Genomic DNA, 19,481 nt, shown 5'->3' on the forward strand with positions numbered 1-19,481 from the left:
ACCTGTTAACACGAGAGTTCAAAGTAACACCCCGCAGCTTGTGTGCACATCCTAGCCCAGGGGTCGGGAACCTTTTTTGACTAAGTGAGCCATAAAAGCAAAATATTTGGAAATGTATTTCAGTGATATATATATATATATATGTCATCTTGCCGGGTCCATATGCGGAGTTGCTGCTAGCTCGCTTGCACCTTGCTCAGTAGCTTTCTCGCTTCCTTTCTGCCGTCTCTAGCAGTGTATTTTGATGCGAACGTAGCATGGGGCGTGTCAAAGTGCCGCTCTGCATTCGACCGTTTCATCGATGGTATTTTCTCATTGCAAATCAGATACACCGCAGAACCCGTTCTCTCCACAAAGGCGAATCCTTCGGTACATTTGTCCCGAAGTCTACCAAACTCGTCTTTTTTTCTTGTCGCTATCTTATTCGCTTAGGATTAGCTTCCTTTGAGCTAATGGCCGAGCGGGTTGATTCAAAAGGAGGCGTATACCTGTTTCCACAGCAACGGCAACGTTGGCCAGTATCATCCAATCAAAATGGCTCCTGGAGCCAACTGCAGCCCGAACGAGGAAATGAGCAGTGAAAAATCGATCGATGGATGCATAAATAAACAAGCGAGAATATTTTTTTTATCTGCGAGCCAGATGCAATCATCAAAAGAGCCATATATGGCTCGCGAGCCATAGGTTCCCAACCCCTGTCCTAGCCTGTAGTTGAGCCAAGCCACATAATTTGCAGTTTTAAAAAAAATCTCATTGACATAAAACCAAACAAATATATCTCGGTTTGTTTAGTGGAACACAAAGGTATTCTTCTTTTCTATAAACGACAACAGGTACACAGATTAATTGTACCCTCTGCCATCTTGTGGAAAAGCATTATTGATTTTCCTATCACTATGTCGCTGACATAGATAACATTATTTAGAGTAAATAAATCATTTTCAAACCAATTAGATAATTTCCTGTGACATGCTTGATAAACTGAACAGGGGTCACTAATATGTGGCACAATGGTTAGAAATCTCTGATGTACTATATGATGTTGGCTGGATTTAGGCCCGTGACATGTTGACGACTCTTGTATTCTGATAAAAAGCTCGTTGGCTTGCCAACTGTCACTATGCCAACAGTTTGCCACTGAATAAAGAATTTGTTTCTACCATCAAAACAACCACTTCTCCCTCTCAAGGAGGTTAATATTCCTGTCTGCTGGCAACCTATGAGGGAACTTGCCACTTATTAAGTTCACTTAGGGCGCAGATGTGTCAAAATCATCATAAAGGCAATATCATCATCATCATCATCATAACCCAAAGCTATCGTGGCCTATGCTGTCTCAGCAATAGCAAACTGGATCGCCGAGATCTGCTGATTCATGCGTTCATTGTTTTTGCACGCTGTTATTTGTGCTTTAGGGTGATTATTTAGTCAACAGTGTTTAGCCGTACTTTGGAGTGTGTACACATTGCTGTGGGACTTTGAGCAGATCTACAGTCTCAGGCCAGATTAGAGACTGAGAGACCTCATTCAGAAGTGAACAATGGACCATTGCTTGAGCCATCATCATAAGCATTTGGCCTGTGACACAGCACACAGGCCAGAGTCCTCCAATGGATCCCAACTGCCTCTTGCACCTATGACAAGAACACACTGGCTGCCTGCTGAAAACAGCTTAAGACAAACTGCTATGTGAGTTCAAACATCCAAGCATGCTGTTCGAGGCCAGTCTGCAGCAGGTTTGACCAAACTAACAAACTAAGAGGCAGGGGACTGAAATAATAAACGCAGCAATGACAGCAAATCAAAACATTTTTCCTTTTCATTTAATGGCCCCGAACTTGACACATGACACATTTTTTTTCTCTCTCCAAATTGGCTAAATAATAAGAATGAGCCAAAATTGTGTCATAACACTGACATACTTTACTGCAAAAGCCTGAACTGAAGACAATAAAAGATATGTATGGGCTTAGTGCGTTATAAAAGTCATTAATATCAAATCTGAAAATCCAGTGCATGAGAGTGCGTATTAATGTCTGAGTCATTTGAGGTTCAAGAGTCTTTTCTGTCCCAAGGACGATCACTGTTGTCCTGGCGTGGCTGCTTCTCTGTGTAATAAACACATATATTCTTGGGCTCCCAAGTGGCGGATTAATTGGTAAAGCCCAGACCATAGTTTAGGATTTACAACAGGACTAATCTGCTGAGTTATGCATTTGCCACTTCAAGGACCAACCAGCTGATGCTTTACATTTCAAATCCAGGGTCTCTTATACCCACTTGTCCTTGTCTATCATTTCTTCATTTGGTCAAAACTGACTCTCGGCGACTTTCGTGTCTTTTCCGTTCCTCGCCAAAGTGTGCGTGTCTCTTGGTAGAGTGTTTGCTGTGTCCTGTGTCTCGGTGTCGCTACGGGGAATGCTCTCAGGCCGAGAGCCGGATCCTTTGTTCCCCAAGGTCAAACTTTTTTGGAAGCTCTCAGAAGTGAAGTAGTACACCACAGGGTCGAGGCAGCAGTTGAGACTTGCCAGGCACAGAGTGATAGGGTACAGGGTTCGTGCAAAACGTTCCACGGAGCAGTTAGCTAAGGCCTGGGTCCTCACCAGGGCATACAGAAAGAGAATCGAGTTATAAGGGACGAAGCATATAATGAAGATGCCGAGATGGACGAGAATCATCCTCAAGACGCGTCTCTTGCTGTCACAGCCGTGGCCAACCGTCACTGGGCGACGCAGTGTCCTGAGAACCAGCGAAGAACATACCAAGTTGGCCAGCAGGGGAAGTAGAAATCCCACAATCTAGAAAGACAAGAAACATGGAAGCGCTTTCTTTTAAGTTTCTTTCGTGGTTTTTTTTTAAGGGGTCATAAAGGGCACGCGTACATACATAGAAATAAAATTTTTGACTGCAAACAAATCATTTTGTATTTCATATATAATTTTTACCAGTCTTGTTCCAAACCACAGACAGACACGCAGACAAAAACGCACAAGCATAATTCAACGTTCTGTTTCAAGTGACTTTCAATCATTGGATGCGGTTGGTGGGATAGGCGACACGTATTATGGTACTGTTCTTTTGTTTTGCTCTCGGTCGGGCCGTAAATTAGGGGTTGATTTAGAACTTAACCGTGCAAAAATCAGCAGTAAATCTGTGTGGTTTGTAGGCTGAGGGCATACAAGTGTATTTTCTCATCGCTTTTCACATTTTTGGACCGACATGAAATATTTACGACAGTGCATGATATAGACCTGCTATGCCTTTGAAACAAACAAAAAAAAAAAGTCATATTTCAGTGGAACCGCTCAAGTAAAAAAAAATGTCAGCATCCACGAAGGCATGAAATTTGCTAAAAAATATTTGCGATGAAGTGTTTCTGAAATCTCAAAATGTGTTTTGAGTTTGAACCACCATCTTGCATGGTGTCAGAATACCACCAGAACTCAGTTAGGAGAAGAATAACTTTCTACTTTGGATTATTGTGGCTTTTTTTTTTTTAATGACCCCATAAATAAATGTTTTAAAAAAAACCTCAAGAGAGGGTTGTTAAAATAAAACTGTGACTGATATACAGCAGACGCTATGTGAAATAAGTGGACTCACAGTCAAAGCATTAAGACCCAAGTGTTTCCATATACAGTACATCAATTGATTTCAAGGTCAAGGTGGAGGTTTTATTGTTTTGACATGTTAATAACTTTTGGCGCTTTTGGAAGACTGCTAAGTTTCATTGTTTTTACATTTTTATGAATCTAGCTGTCTGTATGTCTAGATAATCTGTTTACAAGGTGTGTCAGACGTTTCGGGACTGGTGTCACAAGATATATTTCAGATCCAAACCGCAAGTTTCTCCCCTTCGACGGACTTTCCAAGCCAGCTCTGGCACACCTTGATGCACTCCTGTAAAGTTTCCTCTGGGATCCTTCACAGCCTGACGTCACGACCGTCTTGATGCTGTCCACATCTTCCACACTTGACTGGGAAATAGGAGGCGATTGCTCTTGCGCGGCGATGTTGGCCAGGAACTGTCAGAGACTCGGGAATTGTGAGCAGGCACGTTGTCGTTGTGATGTAGCCACGAGTTATCTCGCCACTTCTCGCTCACCGAATAAAGCAAACGCCCCAGGAGCTCTCATGCTGGTTGATTGTTTGGCCCACATTCAAGCGGAAAAGTTGTAGTTTGGGTTTCAAATGTATTGTGTGACACCACTCTGAGAACTTTTCTACCACATCTTGTCATAACTAATTTGACTTTTTTACATTTCACAACCGTACAATCGCACATTTGTGTGTATTTTGTTGAGATTTATGTAGCTCGTCTGTGTCATATCAATGTTTTAGAATGACCCAGACAACGTCCACACCTAAACCCCATAACGCATTTGTGGCAGAACTTAAAAACTGCTGTTCACAGATGCTCTCCATCCACCGGCTGAGTTTGGGTTTTTTTTTTTTTTTTTTTGCAAAGAATAGGCAAAAATGTCAGCGTCTAGATGTGCAAAGCGAGGAGAGAAATCCCGCAAAAGCCTTGCAGCTGTCATTGCGGAGGAATACAAATGCACACCACATTTTCAGCTTTTTGTTGACCTAAATGTTCGAAAACTATTTATCATTACCATGCAACTTTACAATCAGGCGCTACTTAGTCTAGGCTTGTCCTTTTTTAAAGCACTGACTCTAATAAATACGCTAAAAATGCAAACAGTTACTTTAGTGGTATGAGAGCCCTACCTCAATAAAGATGGTGATTTTGGAAAGGTACGTCCTCCAGGTGCTCTTGGAGAAGCCTTCGAAACAGGCTGTGGCTCTATTTGTACTGTTGATGGTAGAGAAGAAGGTGACTGATATCCCTCCTCCCACAATGGTCAGCCACACAGCTGCACACACCATTGCGGCGTTCCTGCGCGTGCGGATGGAGCGGGAGCGAAAAGGGTAGACTATCGCCAGGAAGCGGTCGACGCTGATGCAGGTGAGGAAGAGCATGCTGCCGTAGATGTTAGTGATGAAGGCCGTTCCTGAAACCTTACACAGTCCGTCTCCAAATGGCCAGTGGCGGTTCACGTTGTAGAAGACTTTGAACGGCAACGTAAAAACAAACACTAAATCGGATAGCGCTAAATTAGTCATAAACATTGTCGTCTCGTTACGCATTTTCATGCGAAAGCAGAAGACAAAGAGCGCAGCACAGTTGGTGATGAGGCCCAAGACAAAGACCACACTGTAGACCACGGAATATAAATTGTACTTGAAGGAGTCGTCAATGCCGCAGTCCTCCATCCCAGTCTCATTGAGCGCCAAACTCGCCATGGTGACGGTGGAGCGGGCTCAGAGGAACGGACTCAGAGCCGAATATTGTCGGAAGGGGGAAAGGGCGCCGATATGTTTGGATTAGAGGTGTCAGCCGGAGATCCCCAAGTCAAGTGTTCCCCAAGCCATCATGGACGGATAAAAGGAGCGGACAGGATGCTGGGTCCTCCTGTGGAGAGAAGAGAAAGAAATTGTCATCGTTCCCTCACAGTCATTGTTCAAAACACCAAGAGGCATCAGAGCTCTCTGCACAGAGACACATTTAAAACCCTGAAGATAAAGTTGCGGATAGTCCAAGTAGTTACATGGCTGCATGCGTGTGTGTGTTTGTGTGTGTGTCTGTGTGTGCGTGAGCGCGCGAGTATGTAACGCATGCTATACTTATTAAGCTCTTTCATCAGAAGTCAGAAAGGGAAACAGCAGTTATGAGAGGACAAAGGTTCAACACACTCCGACTTCGTCCACTCATGTGCAAACTCGGCTCAATCTAAATCCACTCACAACCATAAAAGTACATACGAAGTGAGGCTTAAGCTGAGCTTCAACTGGCACCGAATCCAAACATTCGTGGCTGCGCTAGGACCACAACCAGAACCATTTGGACATCTTCGAATTGACAGCTGTTTATCTTATTCAAGTTTTTCCTGCAAACCTGCATGCCATTTAAACCTGGGAGGAGTAACTGAATTCACACAGTCAAAATAAATCGATGCTGTAATTTCAAAATAATACACACTTGCATAAAATAGCACGCCCATAGACACACACAAATGCACACACCCACACACACGCACAAGCCTCTACCCTCTGTTACTCAGCACATAACCTTGGTATGAACAGTTTAAACTTGGATTCGTTGACTCATTTCCACCCAAAGTAGGAGGCGTATCTCAGACGTTCCTCCATAACATCATCGCTTTATACCTCTGAAAGGACACACCGCCTATTCAACAAATCACCTCAACTCCTTTGCTGTTTTCCACAGGAAGCGCATGACACAAATAAGCTTGTATGAATATTTCAATCTGGTAAATGGTAAATGGTCTCTCACTTGCACAGTGCTGTTCTACCTCGGGTACGAAAACAACTTCACACTGTTACCCGATTCACCTACCGATGACGCAGCATCGGGAACAACTGGGGCTTCAGTATCCTTGCCCTCGAACAGCGGAAATCTGCGCATGATTGACGGCATTGGCTGGCAACCAATTCAGGGTGTGCCCCGTCGACTGCCCAAAGACGGCTGGCGTAGGCTCCAGGATGCACATGACGCTCGCGAGGATAAAGCGGTTCAGATAATGGATGGACGATGTTTTTTTAAACTCAAAAAATAGCTTGATAAAATGTGGATAAACCCCGAATAATAATTTTCTATGAAAAACAAGGGTTGGTTAGATAGATAGATAGATAGATAGATAGATAGATAGATAGATAGATAGATAGATAGATAGATAGATAGATCATCATAAATGGAAAAGTAGGTCATTATTACCTTGTGTCTTGGTCTAGTACTATAAATTTGTTAAGCACTGTAACTTCCAAAACAGATTTTTGGCCCGTCTGGTTAACTTTTTATGAATTGCATTTTCTTGCCAGAGCACCCACCTAAATATAAACAATGAATCGGTATCAAGCTTTGTTAATTTCTTGGGTTGAACAAATTTACACCATTGCATGTTATACAAATGAGAAGAAAACATCTAGCATCATGGTGCTTTAATCTGGAGACTTTCACATTCAACGGGCTCTTGGCATGGTACCATTTTGACCGAGAATGGGGAATTTCAAACTTAATTTACATTTTCTTTTTTTTTTTAGGGCACGTTTTGCATCAACGTTGCACTGGGGGTTTCTTACTAAATGTGTTACACACTGTAAATAAGAAATGCGACTGGATTCATTCTGTAGACTGCACTGTTTCACTGAAGGGACTTGGAGGCCCTTCCATAGGCCATAGTTCATTTAATATCTATTAAATGAACTTTGGCCTCAATATGGTCATTTTTTTTCACATAAAATTCACTTTATGTATTTTTTGCTCAGGAAAATGTGAAGACTTTCAGGACTTCAAGGCTTCCTCAGAGGTGCTCCCTCTCGAGAAAAAGCCCAAAGTCCATAAAATCCAAACTATTTGGACGACCGTTTTGATATTTTCATAAGTTGAAGTGGGCTTGAGTAGAGATCTGCACATGACTGTTGGTGATGATTATTCGTCGTTGTGGAACATGAAGTGACGTTAAGATTTTTTTTCTCTATCGTGAGTGCCGATGGAAAGGAAAAAGGCTTAATGTCCATGAAATCATAAGAAATTGATTTTTGTTGACATTGGATTCTGGTGCACCGCTGACATCATTTTCAAGTCCAGAAATATAAAATAAGTACCAATGTCCAAACCATTCGAGAGTACAAGACAAGAGTAGAGGCCCGTCTAATGTGTGGAGAAAGCTCAAGTGTGAGTCTGGACGTGATTCACTCAATGTACACCATTAGGGAAATGCTGTGAGCTTGCGCAGTCCATTAGCAGTGTCCGGTGCCAGCTGCAGTGACATCTTTACGGCGTTTTCACATGCCTCTTAGAAAGTCTCAGCCGATGTTCACAATGCCTTCACTGTGGCCATCTCCACCAAATAACAAAGTCTCAAGCAGGCAAACACTGACATGTGCCAGTCCTCACACACACACGCACGCACGCACGCACTCGGGAAGTCTGATAGCAGCGGTTTCGATGGCTGCTGTGCCTGAGAGAGCTACAGATGGACATCTCAGCATGCTGTGGCTTATGTTGGCCAAAAGATTACAGCCTCTGCCATGTGCGTTTGGTTTCATGTACAGGTTCAGGGACAGCTGCACTTGCAAGCAAAACCCCCTTCCACTGCAATGGTGACAAAAACAGGCCTCTGGGAGCTGCTGATCTCGGTGGCTTGAGTTCAGCTCGTACATCCAGCTGTTGCCTTCCCTCACTCACGCGGCTGGGTCAAAGTGGCGCACGGTGATAAATTCAAGAATGTCTTCCAGAAGAGCAAAGACTTCTCAGCAGTCATCGATATGATCTGCAGCTGCCACTTCACTGCGACTATTTACGTCATATTGCCTCATCTGAAAATGTGGAGATTTTTTTTTTTCTTTTGATATTCGTAAAAATCGGTTCTTGATGTTGAGACACAATTAGGCCCGATCTATTCCATTTTGTTTTGGTTCTATTGTAGGTAAAATGATGAGAAAAGTTTAGACTGTAGCAGTGTCTAAAAATAATTTCGAAACGTTACAGAATTGATAAGTGACCCATTGCGAGACGTTTTAGTTGCAAAAACCGTTAGTAGTCACAACTCTAAGTTATTTACTACTTTTTCCGCTGGTTATGTTAATGTGTTGTTATAAGAACTCAGCAATTCACCAAACACGTATTGACACTTGAAACTAACCGGACATCAAATGAATTCAGTATGACTGTAAATGCTAACCGGTGACTAGTGCCATCAGAGGACTGTTGGATGAGTATCTGAGAAGCACAAGTTACTGTGGTACATTCTGGGACTTGGAGTACCCACAGTGTGTGTGTGTGAGTGTTTTACAGTGTACTTTATACGAAGTAGCCTGTTAAATATACTGTATAAAATTGCAGTCCAAGTGAGAGCGCATCAATTTTTGTCTGCCTTTCATGATGAGAAGACAAATACATACAAAATAACAATGAGATCTAGAAAGCATTTGAGGGGCGCTAAAAGAAAATGTAGGTGTGCTTTAGGTCTCTTAAAAAAAGAATCCAAACACAACCAGGCGTGGTCTGATCTTAATACCGGAAATCGTCACATCATTTATTCGGGTGTATTGCTCCAGCGCTCAAATTCCACAATAAGTTTGTTCTTTTTCCGTATTCTGTGTGCGTTAGTTACTTCACCTCCAAATAGCTTCAAGAACTGTTTGTGCTGCGTTCTGATCACAGTTACCACTCCGATTAGATATTCTAGATATTTGAGGGAGTTTTTTTTATTTATTTTTTTTTATCTTCTCTCGCTCCTCCGGTCTTATTCTCTGTCCCATTTTTATGAGGCAATGGCAGCTTTCAAAAATGCCTGAAAAGAAGACGTATTGTATCGTTTGGAAGCATTTAAATTGCCATCCTTGCTAGACAGTACAGTACTAAGAGTACTGTGGAACTTCGTGTCCCAGGGCTGTTATGATACACTGTGATGTAATAACCAGCAGTCTATTCCATGCATTTGCTGTACTTGTCATCCTCATTAGGGTCGCAGGTGAGCTGGAGGTTATCCCAACTGACTTTGTGCAAGCAGCTGAGTACACCCTGGATTGGTAGCCAGTCAATCGCTGGGCAACCAACCATTCACACTCACTTTTATGTCCATGGATTTCAGCTTGTCGTTTCCGAGGGAATTACAATTTTTGGGAAAATAAACTAAAAGCCAAGAGAATGATGAAGAAGTTTCACATTAGGTTTTTTACGATGTTGTGAGTTCTATCTACAATTCCGACAGCATTGGCATACTTTATATGAACGTTTGTCTTTATTGCAATACATCTTCAAAAAAAGACTATATGCAATAGTTTATGAACCCAGCCTTCATATCGTATGTCTGTATATTATATATTTTTTCAATGCAGGGAAGTGACAAAGTTCAAAGAATGCACTGAAGTCAATTGTTTCGGCATCTGTTCTTGACTAATTATTTTTGAAAGAATTTGAAGTGAATCGATCATCATGTGACACGCAATAGTGGAACTCTGGCGTGTTAACATCAACCACCCTCTCGTGCTGTATTCGAACAAGTACAAACACAATCGAGAGCAGACTCACTGTAATGAAGGGATGGTGACAGCTCTCCTCTTTGGTAGCTGCGTAATGTAAAGCAGCTGTCACAAGATAAACTCCATACTTCGCACTTCTTTCTCACTGCATCTGGCCGAGTGTCTGACACTTGACTTCCGTGTAAGGTGCGATTCTCGTTTTCTTTTGTTTGACACCTAAGCGAGCTTCTTTTCCAGGAATCTTTTCAGCCGCGTGTGTTTTCTGCTTGTGGCGTCTGCGGGGATTGCCTCTCTTGCTCGCCCCCAGTGCGCGTGCGCGTGTGAGCGTGCCAGCGAGCGGAGCCAAGCTTCCACGGCCACAGGAAACCAGACAATGGCACCTCGGTCAGGCCGCAGGGGGGAAAAGGAGGAGGAAGGATAGGGGGGGTCAGTGGCCAAGCTTGCTATGCTGCTTAAGTGTGCACAAACACTTTTATTGCCCACGACTGGCGGCGATGTTCGAGCAACAAAGTACAGTATAACATACTGCGTTGCTGGACTTGAGTAGATTTATCAGGTACGGTGGACCCCCGTATACTCGCGGTTCGGCCCCCGCGGATTCAAGTAGTCACATATCAATCAGCTTCATATTCACTTTCTTGAAACCATATCCCGTTGTACACTGACAAACTACAAAACTATATCCATCCATCAATCCATGGGACACGAAGCTAGATCAAATTAACTAAGTGGGTGTCTTCGAGCAAGGTCTGTGTGACAATGACAAAATGACACCAGTGAGCATTTCACTCCACCAACCACATGCGTCAAATCAACTTTTCAATTTCTTTGCATGAGCTGAATATGAAAATGCAAAATACCAATACAGCTTGGGTGAGATGTTTTTTTTTTCTTTTCTTAAATGCACTTTTTGCATTAGCCATGTCGCATAAGGGTCGAGAAGAGTGCATGATTGCACATGCGCACAGCTTAGAGCAGGAGCAGGGAACTCCGGTTCCTCAAGAGCCATGTCCTGCCTATTATTGATCCTTCCCTACTTCAAAACACCTGATTTAATTGTTCATAATCGTTTCAGGCCTCGACAGAGCTTGCTGATGAGCTGATCATTTGAATAAGGTGTGCTGGAGCAGGGAGGGATCCAAAATAGGCAGGACATGGCTCTCGAAGAACCGGAGTTCCCTTTCCCTGGCTTAGAGGAAACATTGCACAGAGAGAGAGCATCACATTAGCTAGGGCCGGACCTGTATGTACTGTATGGAATGTACAAACCCAATCCCACTGAAGTTGGGATGTTGTGTAAAATGATACAATCTGCAAATCCTTTTCAACCTTGGACAACCAACTTGGACAACATTGTTGGTGACCATTTGTCACAGAAATAAACAAATCAATCAATAATTGTGATAATTGAAATAATAATAATAATAATAATAATAATAATAATAATAATAATATGTAAAAAAAATGAACCAATAAAAAACAAATATTACTTTTGAAACAACCACAGCACGTAGTTCTGGATAAAAATTATGGTACTCTTAACTTAATATTTTTTGGCATAATCTTCTGTGATAATTACTGCAATGAAACAATTTTTTAAAACTTTAGTGAAACTTCTACACCTCTCAGCAGGTATTTTGGCCAAACTCCTCCAATGGTGAAAGACCCATGACCTGTGACTGAGACCAAGCTTTCCGACAGTTCTTTTTCTTCAATACCTTGATAGTCTTGACATATCACTCAAAAAGGGTTTGGAAATTAAGGACACCAAGGGTACAATTTCCATAGATAAGCGCACATGCACTCGGCGTAAAAACAAGCACATCTAGCTGACTGTGTTTGGGAATTTGGCAGACCGCACTACTCCTTGCTCAACGTTCAGGCAGACCAAGGGCGTTTTCTCTTACATGCCCCCGGCGCACCTGATTTGCAGATTTTATCTGCGCATGCATGAAAAGCCAATGAAAATAAAAGGCTACCAAACAACAAGCAGTTTTGTATGAAGTGTATGTCTAACTGCACACCTCAAGCTTGTAGGCCTTAAGTGAGAAAACCACAGTCGCACTTTTGGGCCATGTTAAATTGCTCTAAATGGAATTAAAGTTAGACTTGAATATTGGTATAAAAAAAACACCATTACAAAGCATTGTAAAGCTCTGATCATTCTTCACAATTTCTCGACAAAAACGGATGAAAAAAATGGACTAAAATTGTAAATTGCTTGACCATATTTATTTTGTTTATGTCTTGAAACCATTTCTGGAACACCAGGAACAGACATAGTCTAAGTATGGTAAGCAAGCTACCGGACAGCAAAACTAACTAATGAGAGACAAGAATGCGATCAGTCTTTTTAGTCACTGTCACCATTTAAAATGAAAAACATTTCCACCATTTTGCTGCCGTAAAATATTATTGTGCCATCGTATTGGCAATTGATTACGCTGCCTCCAATCGCTTCACTCATGTCATGTTAGCAAAACGTCAGCCTATTTGTGTTTTGCTGGCAGGGTTGAGAGTTGTAACGCATTACAAAATTAGCGATTTGACAAGACTTTAATGGTCACATGACCATGCAGGTATACTAAAATGACACATCTGCAATAATAGGTCATTGTAATAATTAGCAAAAAAGAAGAATACTTAAATTATATAATTCATACATGGCAGTAATCATATACAGTAAAATTAATTTTTCCTTATTGTATGAACGAGTGATTACCCATACAAGCAGGAGCTGCAAAGGGAAAATGTTTTTTTTTGCATAACTTCCCAACTTGACATATCATGCATATTGTGCAAATGCATGTTTCCCTAATTAAAAACTTTCCATATAACAATAACATACAGTATTTGTTACCATATTTACTCTGTGTGTACCTTTTGAAAAATGCTGTAACTACTGTATATTAAAGAAGCCCGATGATGTCATTTTCACTAATGGTGCTTTATTGTTCTGATGTGCCTGGTCAAAGTTCTGAAATCTCATTGTTCCTCAATGTTCATGGCATTACTGACCGAAAAAGTTATTTTTAGCAAGCTGATAGGGTGGTGTTGGACAGGTTCCCATTGTGTTAAGGCTGGCATGAGATTGTGCGTGTGTCTGTCACTATACGTGTGCAAGGGTACGTGTGTGTGTGTGTGTGTGTGTGTGTGTGTGTGTGTGTGTGTGTGTGTGTGTGTGTGTGTGTGTGTGTGTGTGTGTGTGAGACAAAGAAAGAGGGACATTTAACTGAGGGGAAATGGTTTTGGGGGTTGCGTCTGGCCAAACCACAATAGCGGCAGGGAGGACAGGATATCCTGCTTACTGCATACGCTGAAGTCACGCACACGTGCACACACATGCACACACATTATCCAAGTGCAATACCCACCATCAGATGTTTCGCATCTCCATTGTTGGAGTTGCCTGTAGTGTGCAATATGAGTCATGCACCGTCATGAAAATGTAATTGGGGACGTTTCGGATCACCAATGAAAAGCTTGTGTCTCTTCATTTTAATTTGTGTGATCATCACTCTGTTCACTGAACACTTTTTGTCTTCAAATCGAGTAGTTGAGCCCACCAAAGTTTATGACAGAAAATCGTCTGCATCATCTTGATGGTTGGCCACTGATGAGAGAGATGGTCGACGTGTTACACACTGTGAAAAACACATTTTGTTTGTTTCAGAACGCCCTATCATTTCTTCATGCCAATACATAAATATCATTTCATGATCAAGTGACCACTGTATTTTCAAATGGCTTTTTACCATGTTGTTGCTTGAACCAGTGGTATGCGAGAATCACAAAATTCATTGTTCAAACTCAACATATTATTATGTTGCTTGAACCTTTTTAAATCCAATAACGTACACTTATATTCAGTTCATATTCAGTTGTGTTATGTTCAGTTTAGTTGTATTCCACTTGTAATATGTGTTCAAGCAGTCTTTATGAACGTAGCACATGATAAAAATATATACAGTACGACAAAATATGCTCACATGAAAATGCTAATAAGGCCCCAATAGGTAACACAGTTAGCCTGCAATTTCATCATTTACATTTGCAGCATTTTCAAAGATTCTTTGAAAAAAACTATTCAAACAAATACATACAAAATAAAATATACGTATAGACGGTATACCATGGAACATCCGAACTCTGAAAAGTCACACAAATCTTTTGCTGATTGCTGATCATGAATGATGTAATGCAAGATGTCAGCACAACTCACAGAGTTCAGCTCAGTGTGCATCTAACGGATAAAATCCACAGGCATTTTTTTTTCTGTTACTCTAGCTTTTACGTGTTGCCGCCACAAGGGGTACTTGTGAGTATTACAATGAATCAAACATCAAATTAAACAAATTCTTTCACTTTACGTCATTATTGAACCATTTGGCCACCGGCACCACAGAACGGATTGTGTTTAACGTCACAAGTTTAACTGTATGATTAACATTCTGAACCTTTTAAGCATTGTGTTTTGGCTGACTTCTTCTCAAAAGAAAAGGGAAAGAATAAGCCATAATGTGAAGTTGAAATTCAAGTCAAGACACATTTATTTATATGGCCCTAAATCACAAACAGTTGACAAATATTCACGACATCCCTTGACTTTAACCCCCAGGAGAGCAAGAAAAAACTCCAAAAACCCCATCTGGGGAAAAATGAGAAACCTTGAGAAGGGGCCGCAGATGGGAGAATCCCCCTTACAGGGTGACGGGGCTGCAATGGATGCTGAGTAGGCAACGTTTGACACAATATTGGTACACAAAGTTAGAAGAATATCAAAGTCCATTTAACAAGATGAAAATGCTGCAGGGAGACGCCTTCGGGGAAGTGGGACCCCCCTCTCTGAACCCAGCCCAGTTGGTCAATGTGTTAGGTTAATGCTGGTAATCAGATGCTAAGAACACATCAGGAACAGGAAGACTCAGGATGCAAGCATGGTTGTCTTTCTTGCAAGAGAGAGCGCGCTAAAACATGTCTCGGTTCACAATCTCAAAGCAGCTCTCCAGCTGGCTCTGCAATGTAAACCGTTACAGGTTCCGGGGCAACTCTGAAGAGTGCGCGTTTGTCTCCTTGCATTTATTGGAAGGATGTCCCTGATACACAATCTACTAACGGGAGTGGGGAGTATTTTCACATTCCACAACAGTTTCAGTAAAGGAGAGTTTCAATGAGAACACACAGTTCATTCCTGAGATGTCGTCAAACGGCTCCTACTGGATGTCGATGGTTCACGAACACAGCTTGCGATGTCCCTCTCATGGTGTCCTGGGTTTGATGTTATCTTCTCACAACCAACAGTTAATTTGACCAGAAGCCGTTCACTTAACAACAAGATATTGTCTTAAAAGCTAGAACAGGAGCAGCCTGAGCTCTCCCGGTCCGACAAGTCTACCATTATCAACCTACCCCATTGTATATGAGGTATTTGCGAGGTATCACTCTGAAACAGGTTTTAAAGTTACACAGAGAGTAAATAAGGGATAACAGAATCACATTTATTCCAACACAATGAATAAATGCGGACTCCTTTTTGGCTCACTAAAAGACCAGCGTGTTGTGAACGAAGAGTTTGCGGCGGAACATGCGGTGTCACTAAGTCTAAGAGATAGGAAGGTGCTAAGACGTATACTATTTCATGAGTAAGTAGCAAAACCTTAAAATGTCACGATTGGACAAATGCTCCGACAAAAGATCTTTAATTTGACTGCAGGAGCACCGTAGCACCACCCTTGCACACAAGCACTCACACCCCCCGCCCCCTTTCTCTGTGTTTGGTAACGGTAACTAAGCTGTGCTACCCCAACCAAGGCTTTGTGAGTCACACCAATTACAACAAAGACTCTATTGCAACACCCTGCTCAGTACCCTCCTTCAGTCTCCCCTCTTCTTCAAACCCTGAGTCCTGCCTTCCTTTAATGCAATGATGAGTGTACTTCCTTTACTTTTCTGCCCTTGCCTGCGTCTGTCCTCTCATTCATGTGCTCCAGGAGGCTTTAGCGGCAACCCCATCGTGCCATTACATACCTCTGCCCTGACAAAAGCAGCAGACAAAGCCAGCAAGGGGTTTCAACTGAGGAGACTTGAGTTTTACTGGCTTTATGGACTAACTGACAGGACATGACTTATACTGATACCTGCAAAGGGGTTCTATAGCGTTTGAATGTGTTTGTCCACAACAAACCCTGTGAGCCCCTGTGAGCTTTTATTCAACTCCGACCCCAATCGTCAAGGCTGATGACTGTGGATCTATCTTGGCTGCCCAAAACTGAACAGCAGGTTCTTACCTCACATCACTGACATATGACGAATGAACACCCATGGGTGAGCACTAAATGTGGCACTAACAAGACTGACCATCTTCCAGCCATTGTTGTAACTTTCAGCCACATGCACGGCAACATATTAAGCATTTCTGGTGGAAACAGGTGCATGCAAAGGGCGGGGCCAAAGTGACATCGGCTCCCAGGCATCCACCTAGTGGTCAATGAAAAATTTCAATGATAATTTGCCAGCAGGTCATCCGTTTTGGATCGAGGGGCGTGAAGCTGAAATTTTGAACGACTTCATTTATTCTTGGTGACAAATTTAGCAGATGATATTGGCATTTAAAAAGTAAAGCTGTGGGTGATTTGTGATGGGAATTAATGAAGCAATGACTGACAAGTTGCAGGCATAAAACTAGCCTGCTAGCTCTTAACGCTCTTCCATGGCAGCCAGCAGTTGGGATGATTTTGACAGTTTACGTGTTTCTTTGTAAAAAAAATAAATAATAACAATAATAATAATAATTATTCATGAATCCGCCACTTAATGTGATACAAAATAGTCACCACCCTTTCCCTTCAAGTCAGTTTTGGGACTGACCGTCTTAAGACCAACACATCCAGTGACCTGTGTCGTTCACTTGTTGCCCAAAAAAAAAAAAACTTTATATGGAATAAGTAATAGCAGTCCATTGAGCTATATTGTGACCAGTTATTCACTTAACTCCAGGATGACCAGTTAGACTCAACTGCGGTGTCTCTCCCTGCATTAAAAATATTATCCTGCGAAATAATGCACAGTTTTGAATATATGTTCCTATAATGTGATTACATGTTGGGTTTTTTTCTGTAACTGTAACGGATTAGGGAATTATTTTTTCCAGGTATAGGTAATTATTGTATCCACAATACATATATGTATTCCATTACGCCCCAAGCCTGGGTATAAATGGTTGTTTGCGTTTTTTTTTTTAAATCCCGCCATCCCCGAGTTTATGTGCACTGTGCAGAGACACCACCACCACAAAAATGCAGCTGGTGTTTCAACCAGTTGTTCTTTGCTTTTGAGCGTCAAATGATTAGTTGCATATCGTTTTTCCTTCCTCACTCACATACTCAAGAGCAAGGACTGTCATATTTGTTCCTCGAGGGCCACTGTCCTGTCTGTTTGAATCAGGCGAGTTGCATCAGGGAGACATACAGTATACAACATCCAGGAAACCAGCCCTCGAGGAACAGGGTTGAAGACACTGATTGTAGTCTTTATACTTCACTCAAAAGATGTTTCTCTCGACTACCTCCCTCTACTGGACATATTAGTTTTAAAAACGAGAGAAATTATACAGATTACAACACATCTTTATTTATATTGCGCTTTCACAACAGCTCAACCTGAAACTAAACGCTTTACATGACATATATCGTACATATTCCAAGGGTGCTTTGTCATGCATGGATGAAAATTAGATTTTTTTCCCCATATTTATTTATTGATAGAATGTATTGTTCCTCCTTGAGGCCCTCAAGTGTGTCATCTGAGAGCAACGATTGTGGCGTATGGCGCATGCCTACAGACCTCTGTCCTCGTGTGTCATGTCTTCAAAGAAACACTTTGGTGCAATTCAAGAATGACTGCAGTGGCTGATATGTGGCCTAAAGCTCTTCGTTTGTTGCAGAGGTCTGGTGTAATTTGCTTGACCCATGTTTGATTCATCCAAGCAGGAAATATTTCTCTATAACGTGTATGTGAAGCATCTGTCTATTGTCAATTAAATGGGTGGATGGAAGACATTAGGCAAATTAAGATGGTGTTATTGCCATCAGTGAGAAAAACGTTTTCCTGACACTGCCCTGACAATTTCCACTATAGCTGGTAATGCTTCAAACATTTCTTTGAAATATGTAACAGAGAAAATTTTAAACGGGGTGTGTGAGCTCCAGTTAGACCAAGATAGGCAACTCGCGGCCAACTGCATGCGGCCCATGCCCTTACTCGTAGTGGCCCATGATCATTTTTTCACAACTGTTGAGTGTTCGTGTGTTGTAATAATAGCGTTCACCACTAGACGGCAGACATTGCCCAGCAGTGCCTCCAAACCCAACACAGCAGTTGTGCATCAGAGCCGGCTTCTGCCAGGACCTGAATTAGGTCACGATAATTGCGTCTTTCGGGTAAAATAAGGAATCAGATCCTACACTCAACGGATTTTGTCGCCAGTACAACACCAATCTTAAAAGTACACAAACAACAGTGATTTTTTTTTTTTACTCATGAGAAGCATTGACAGTTGGTTTAAGTGCATAAGAAGTTACTAAATTAGTGTCCACCAAAAACATGCAAATATTCAACACTTACACTTACAAATGCATGGCTGTTAGGACAAATGGCAGACGCCATGCAGAGGGGACGCATGAGTAATAATCTGCTATACAATGTACTGCGCAACAGTTATTTCAGTCAATCAATCCATCAATCAAGCAAGCAAGCAATCAAACTTTATTTATATAGCACTTTTCACACGTAAAAATGCAACTCATAGTGCTGTGCAATTAAAACATAAAAAATACAACATAAAAAGAGGACGCTCCCACTCCCCCAACATGCACAGATGCATATCCCCACAAGCAGGCACACACACACACACACACACACACACACACACACACACACACACACACACACACACACACACACACACACAGATGAACTATGTTAAAAAAGACATGACAGGGAAACTATATGAGGTAAAGAGCATCCAAGGGGAGCTCATCCCCACTGACAAGAATGACAGCTGCCACACCGCGCAGTGTGCCCCCCCCCCACCTTCCCCATTAATCGGTCAGCTTCAAATCTAACACCTACAATTTTCTAATTTTTCCACACATCTCTTGCATTTTATCGTAAAACCCAAAACAATCCTTATTAATTTAATTAAAACTCATCTTACAAAGGTCAGAACGTCGATATTGAAAGTTATCTTGGTCTCGTTTCAACAAATTCCAGATCCTCTCATCTTTCTTGTGTCTTTATCTTCTCTTTTCTTTCTCATAAAGTCTTTCTCCAACTCCAATGCCATCAAGAAAAGAGCCACTCGCTCTCTGAGTCACGCTGGAAGGGAAACAGAGCCAGAGGGGCTTCCCTTC

At 41.9% G+C, this 19,481-nt stretch overlaps 1 protein-coding gene across 2 annotated transcripts; it reads right to left on the reverse strand.

The window, feature by feature from the left end:
• Positions 1-1,807: 1,807 nt before the first annotated feature.
• Positions 1,808-10,434, reverse strand: lpar4 (lysophosphatidic acid receptor 4). 2 transcript variants are annotated; one of them, XM_019884434.1, is made up of 4 exons: positions 10,121-10,434; positions 5,246-5,476; positions 4,732-5,072; positions 1,808-2,798 (listed from the first exon to the last, which is right to left on the reverse strand). In XM_019884434.1, exons 2-4 carry the CDS (start codon positions 5,286-5,288, stop codon positions 2,310-2,312), a joined length of 873 nt encoding a protein of 290 aa, XP_019739993.1. In that variant the 5' UTR covers positions 5,289-5,476; positions 10,121-10,434; the 3' UTR covers positions 1,808-2,309. The 2 variants fall into 2 exon arrangements, with proteins under 2 accessions (XP_019739993.1, XP_019739992.1); XM_019884433.1 differs by having other exon boundaries at positions 4,732-5,476.
• Between the last annotated feature and the right edge of the window lie 9,047 nt (positions 10,435-19,481).

The sequence above is a fragment of the Hippocampus comes genome, unplaced genomic scaffold, assembly GCF_001891065.2.
Source record: "Hippocampus comes isolate QL1 unplaced genomic scaffold, H_comes_QL1_v1.1 scaffold156, whole genome shotgun sequence".
NCBI lineage: Eukaryota > Metazoa > Chordata > Actinopteri > Syngnathiformes > Syngnathidae > Hippocampus > Hippocampus comes.

What these genes read in the sequence shown, in the direction of transcription:
- lpar4 (XM_019884433.1), bottom strand. Translation starts at nt 5,307, where the DNA reads ATGGCGAGTTTGGCGCTCAATGAGACTGGGATGGAGGACTGCGGCATT. An exon ending in AAATCACCATCTTTATTGAG is followed by an intron (nt 2,799 to 4,731) that starts GTAGGGCTCTCA and finishes TTGTCTTTCTAG; the next exon opens with ATTGTGGGATTTCTACTTCC.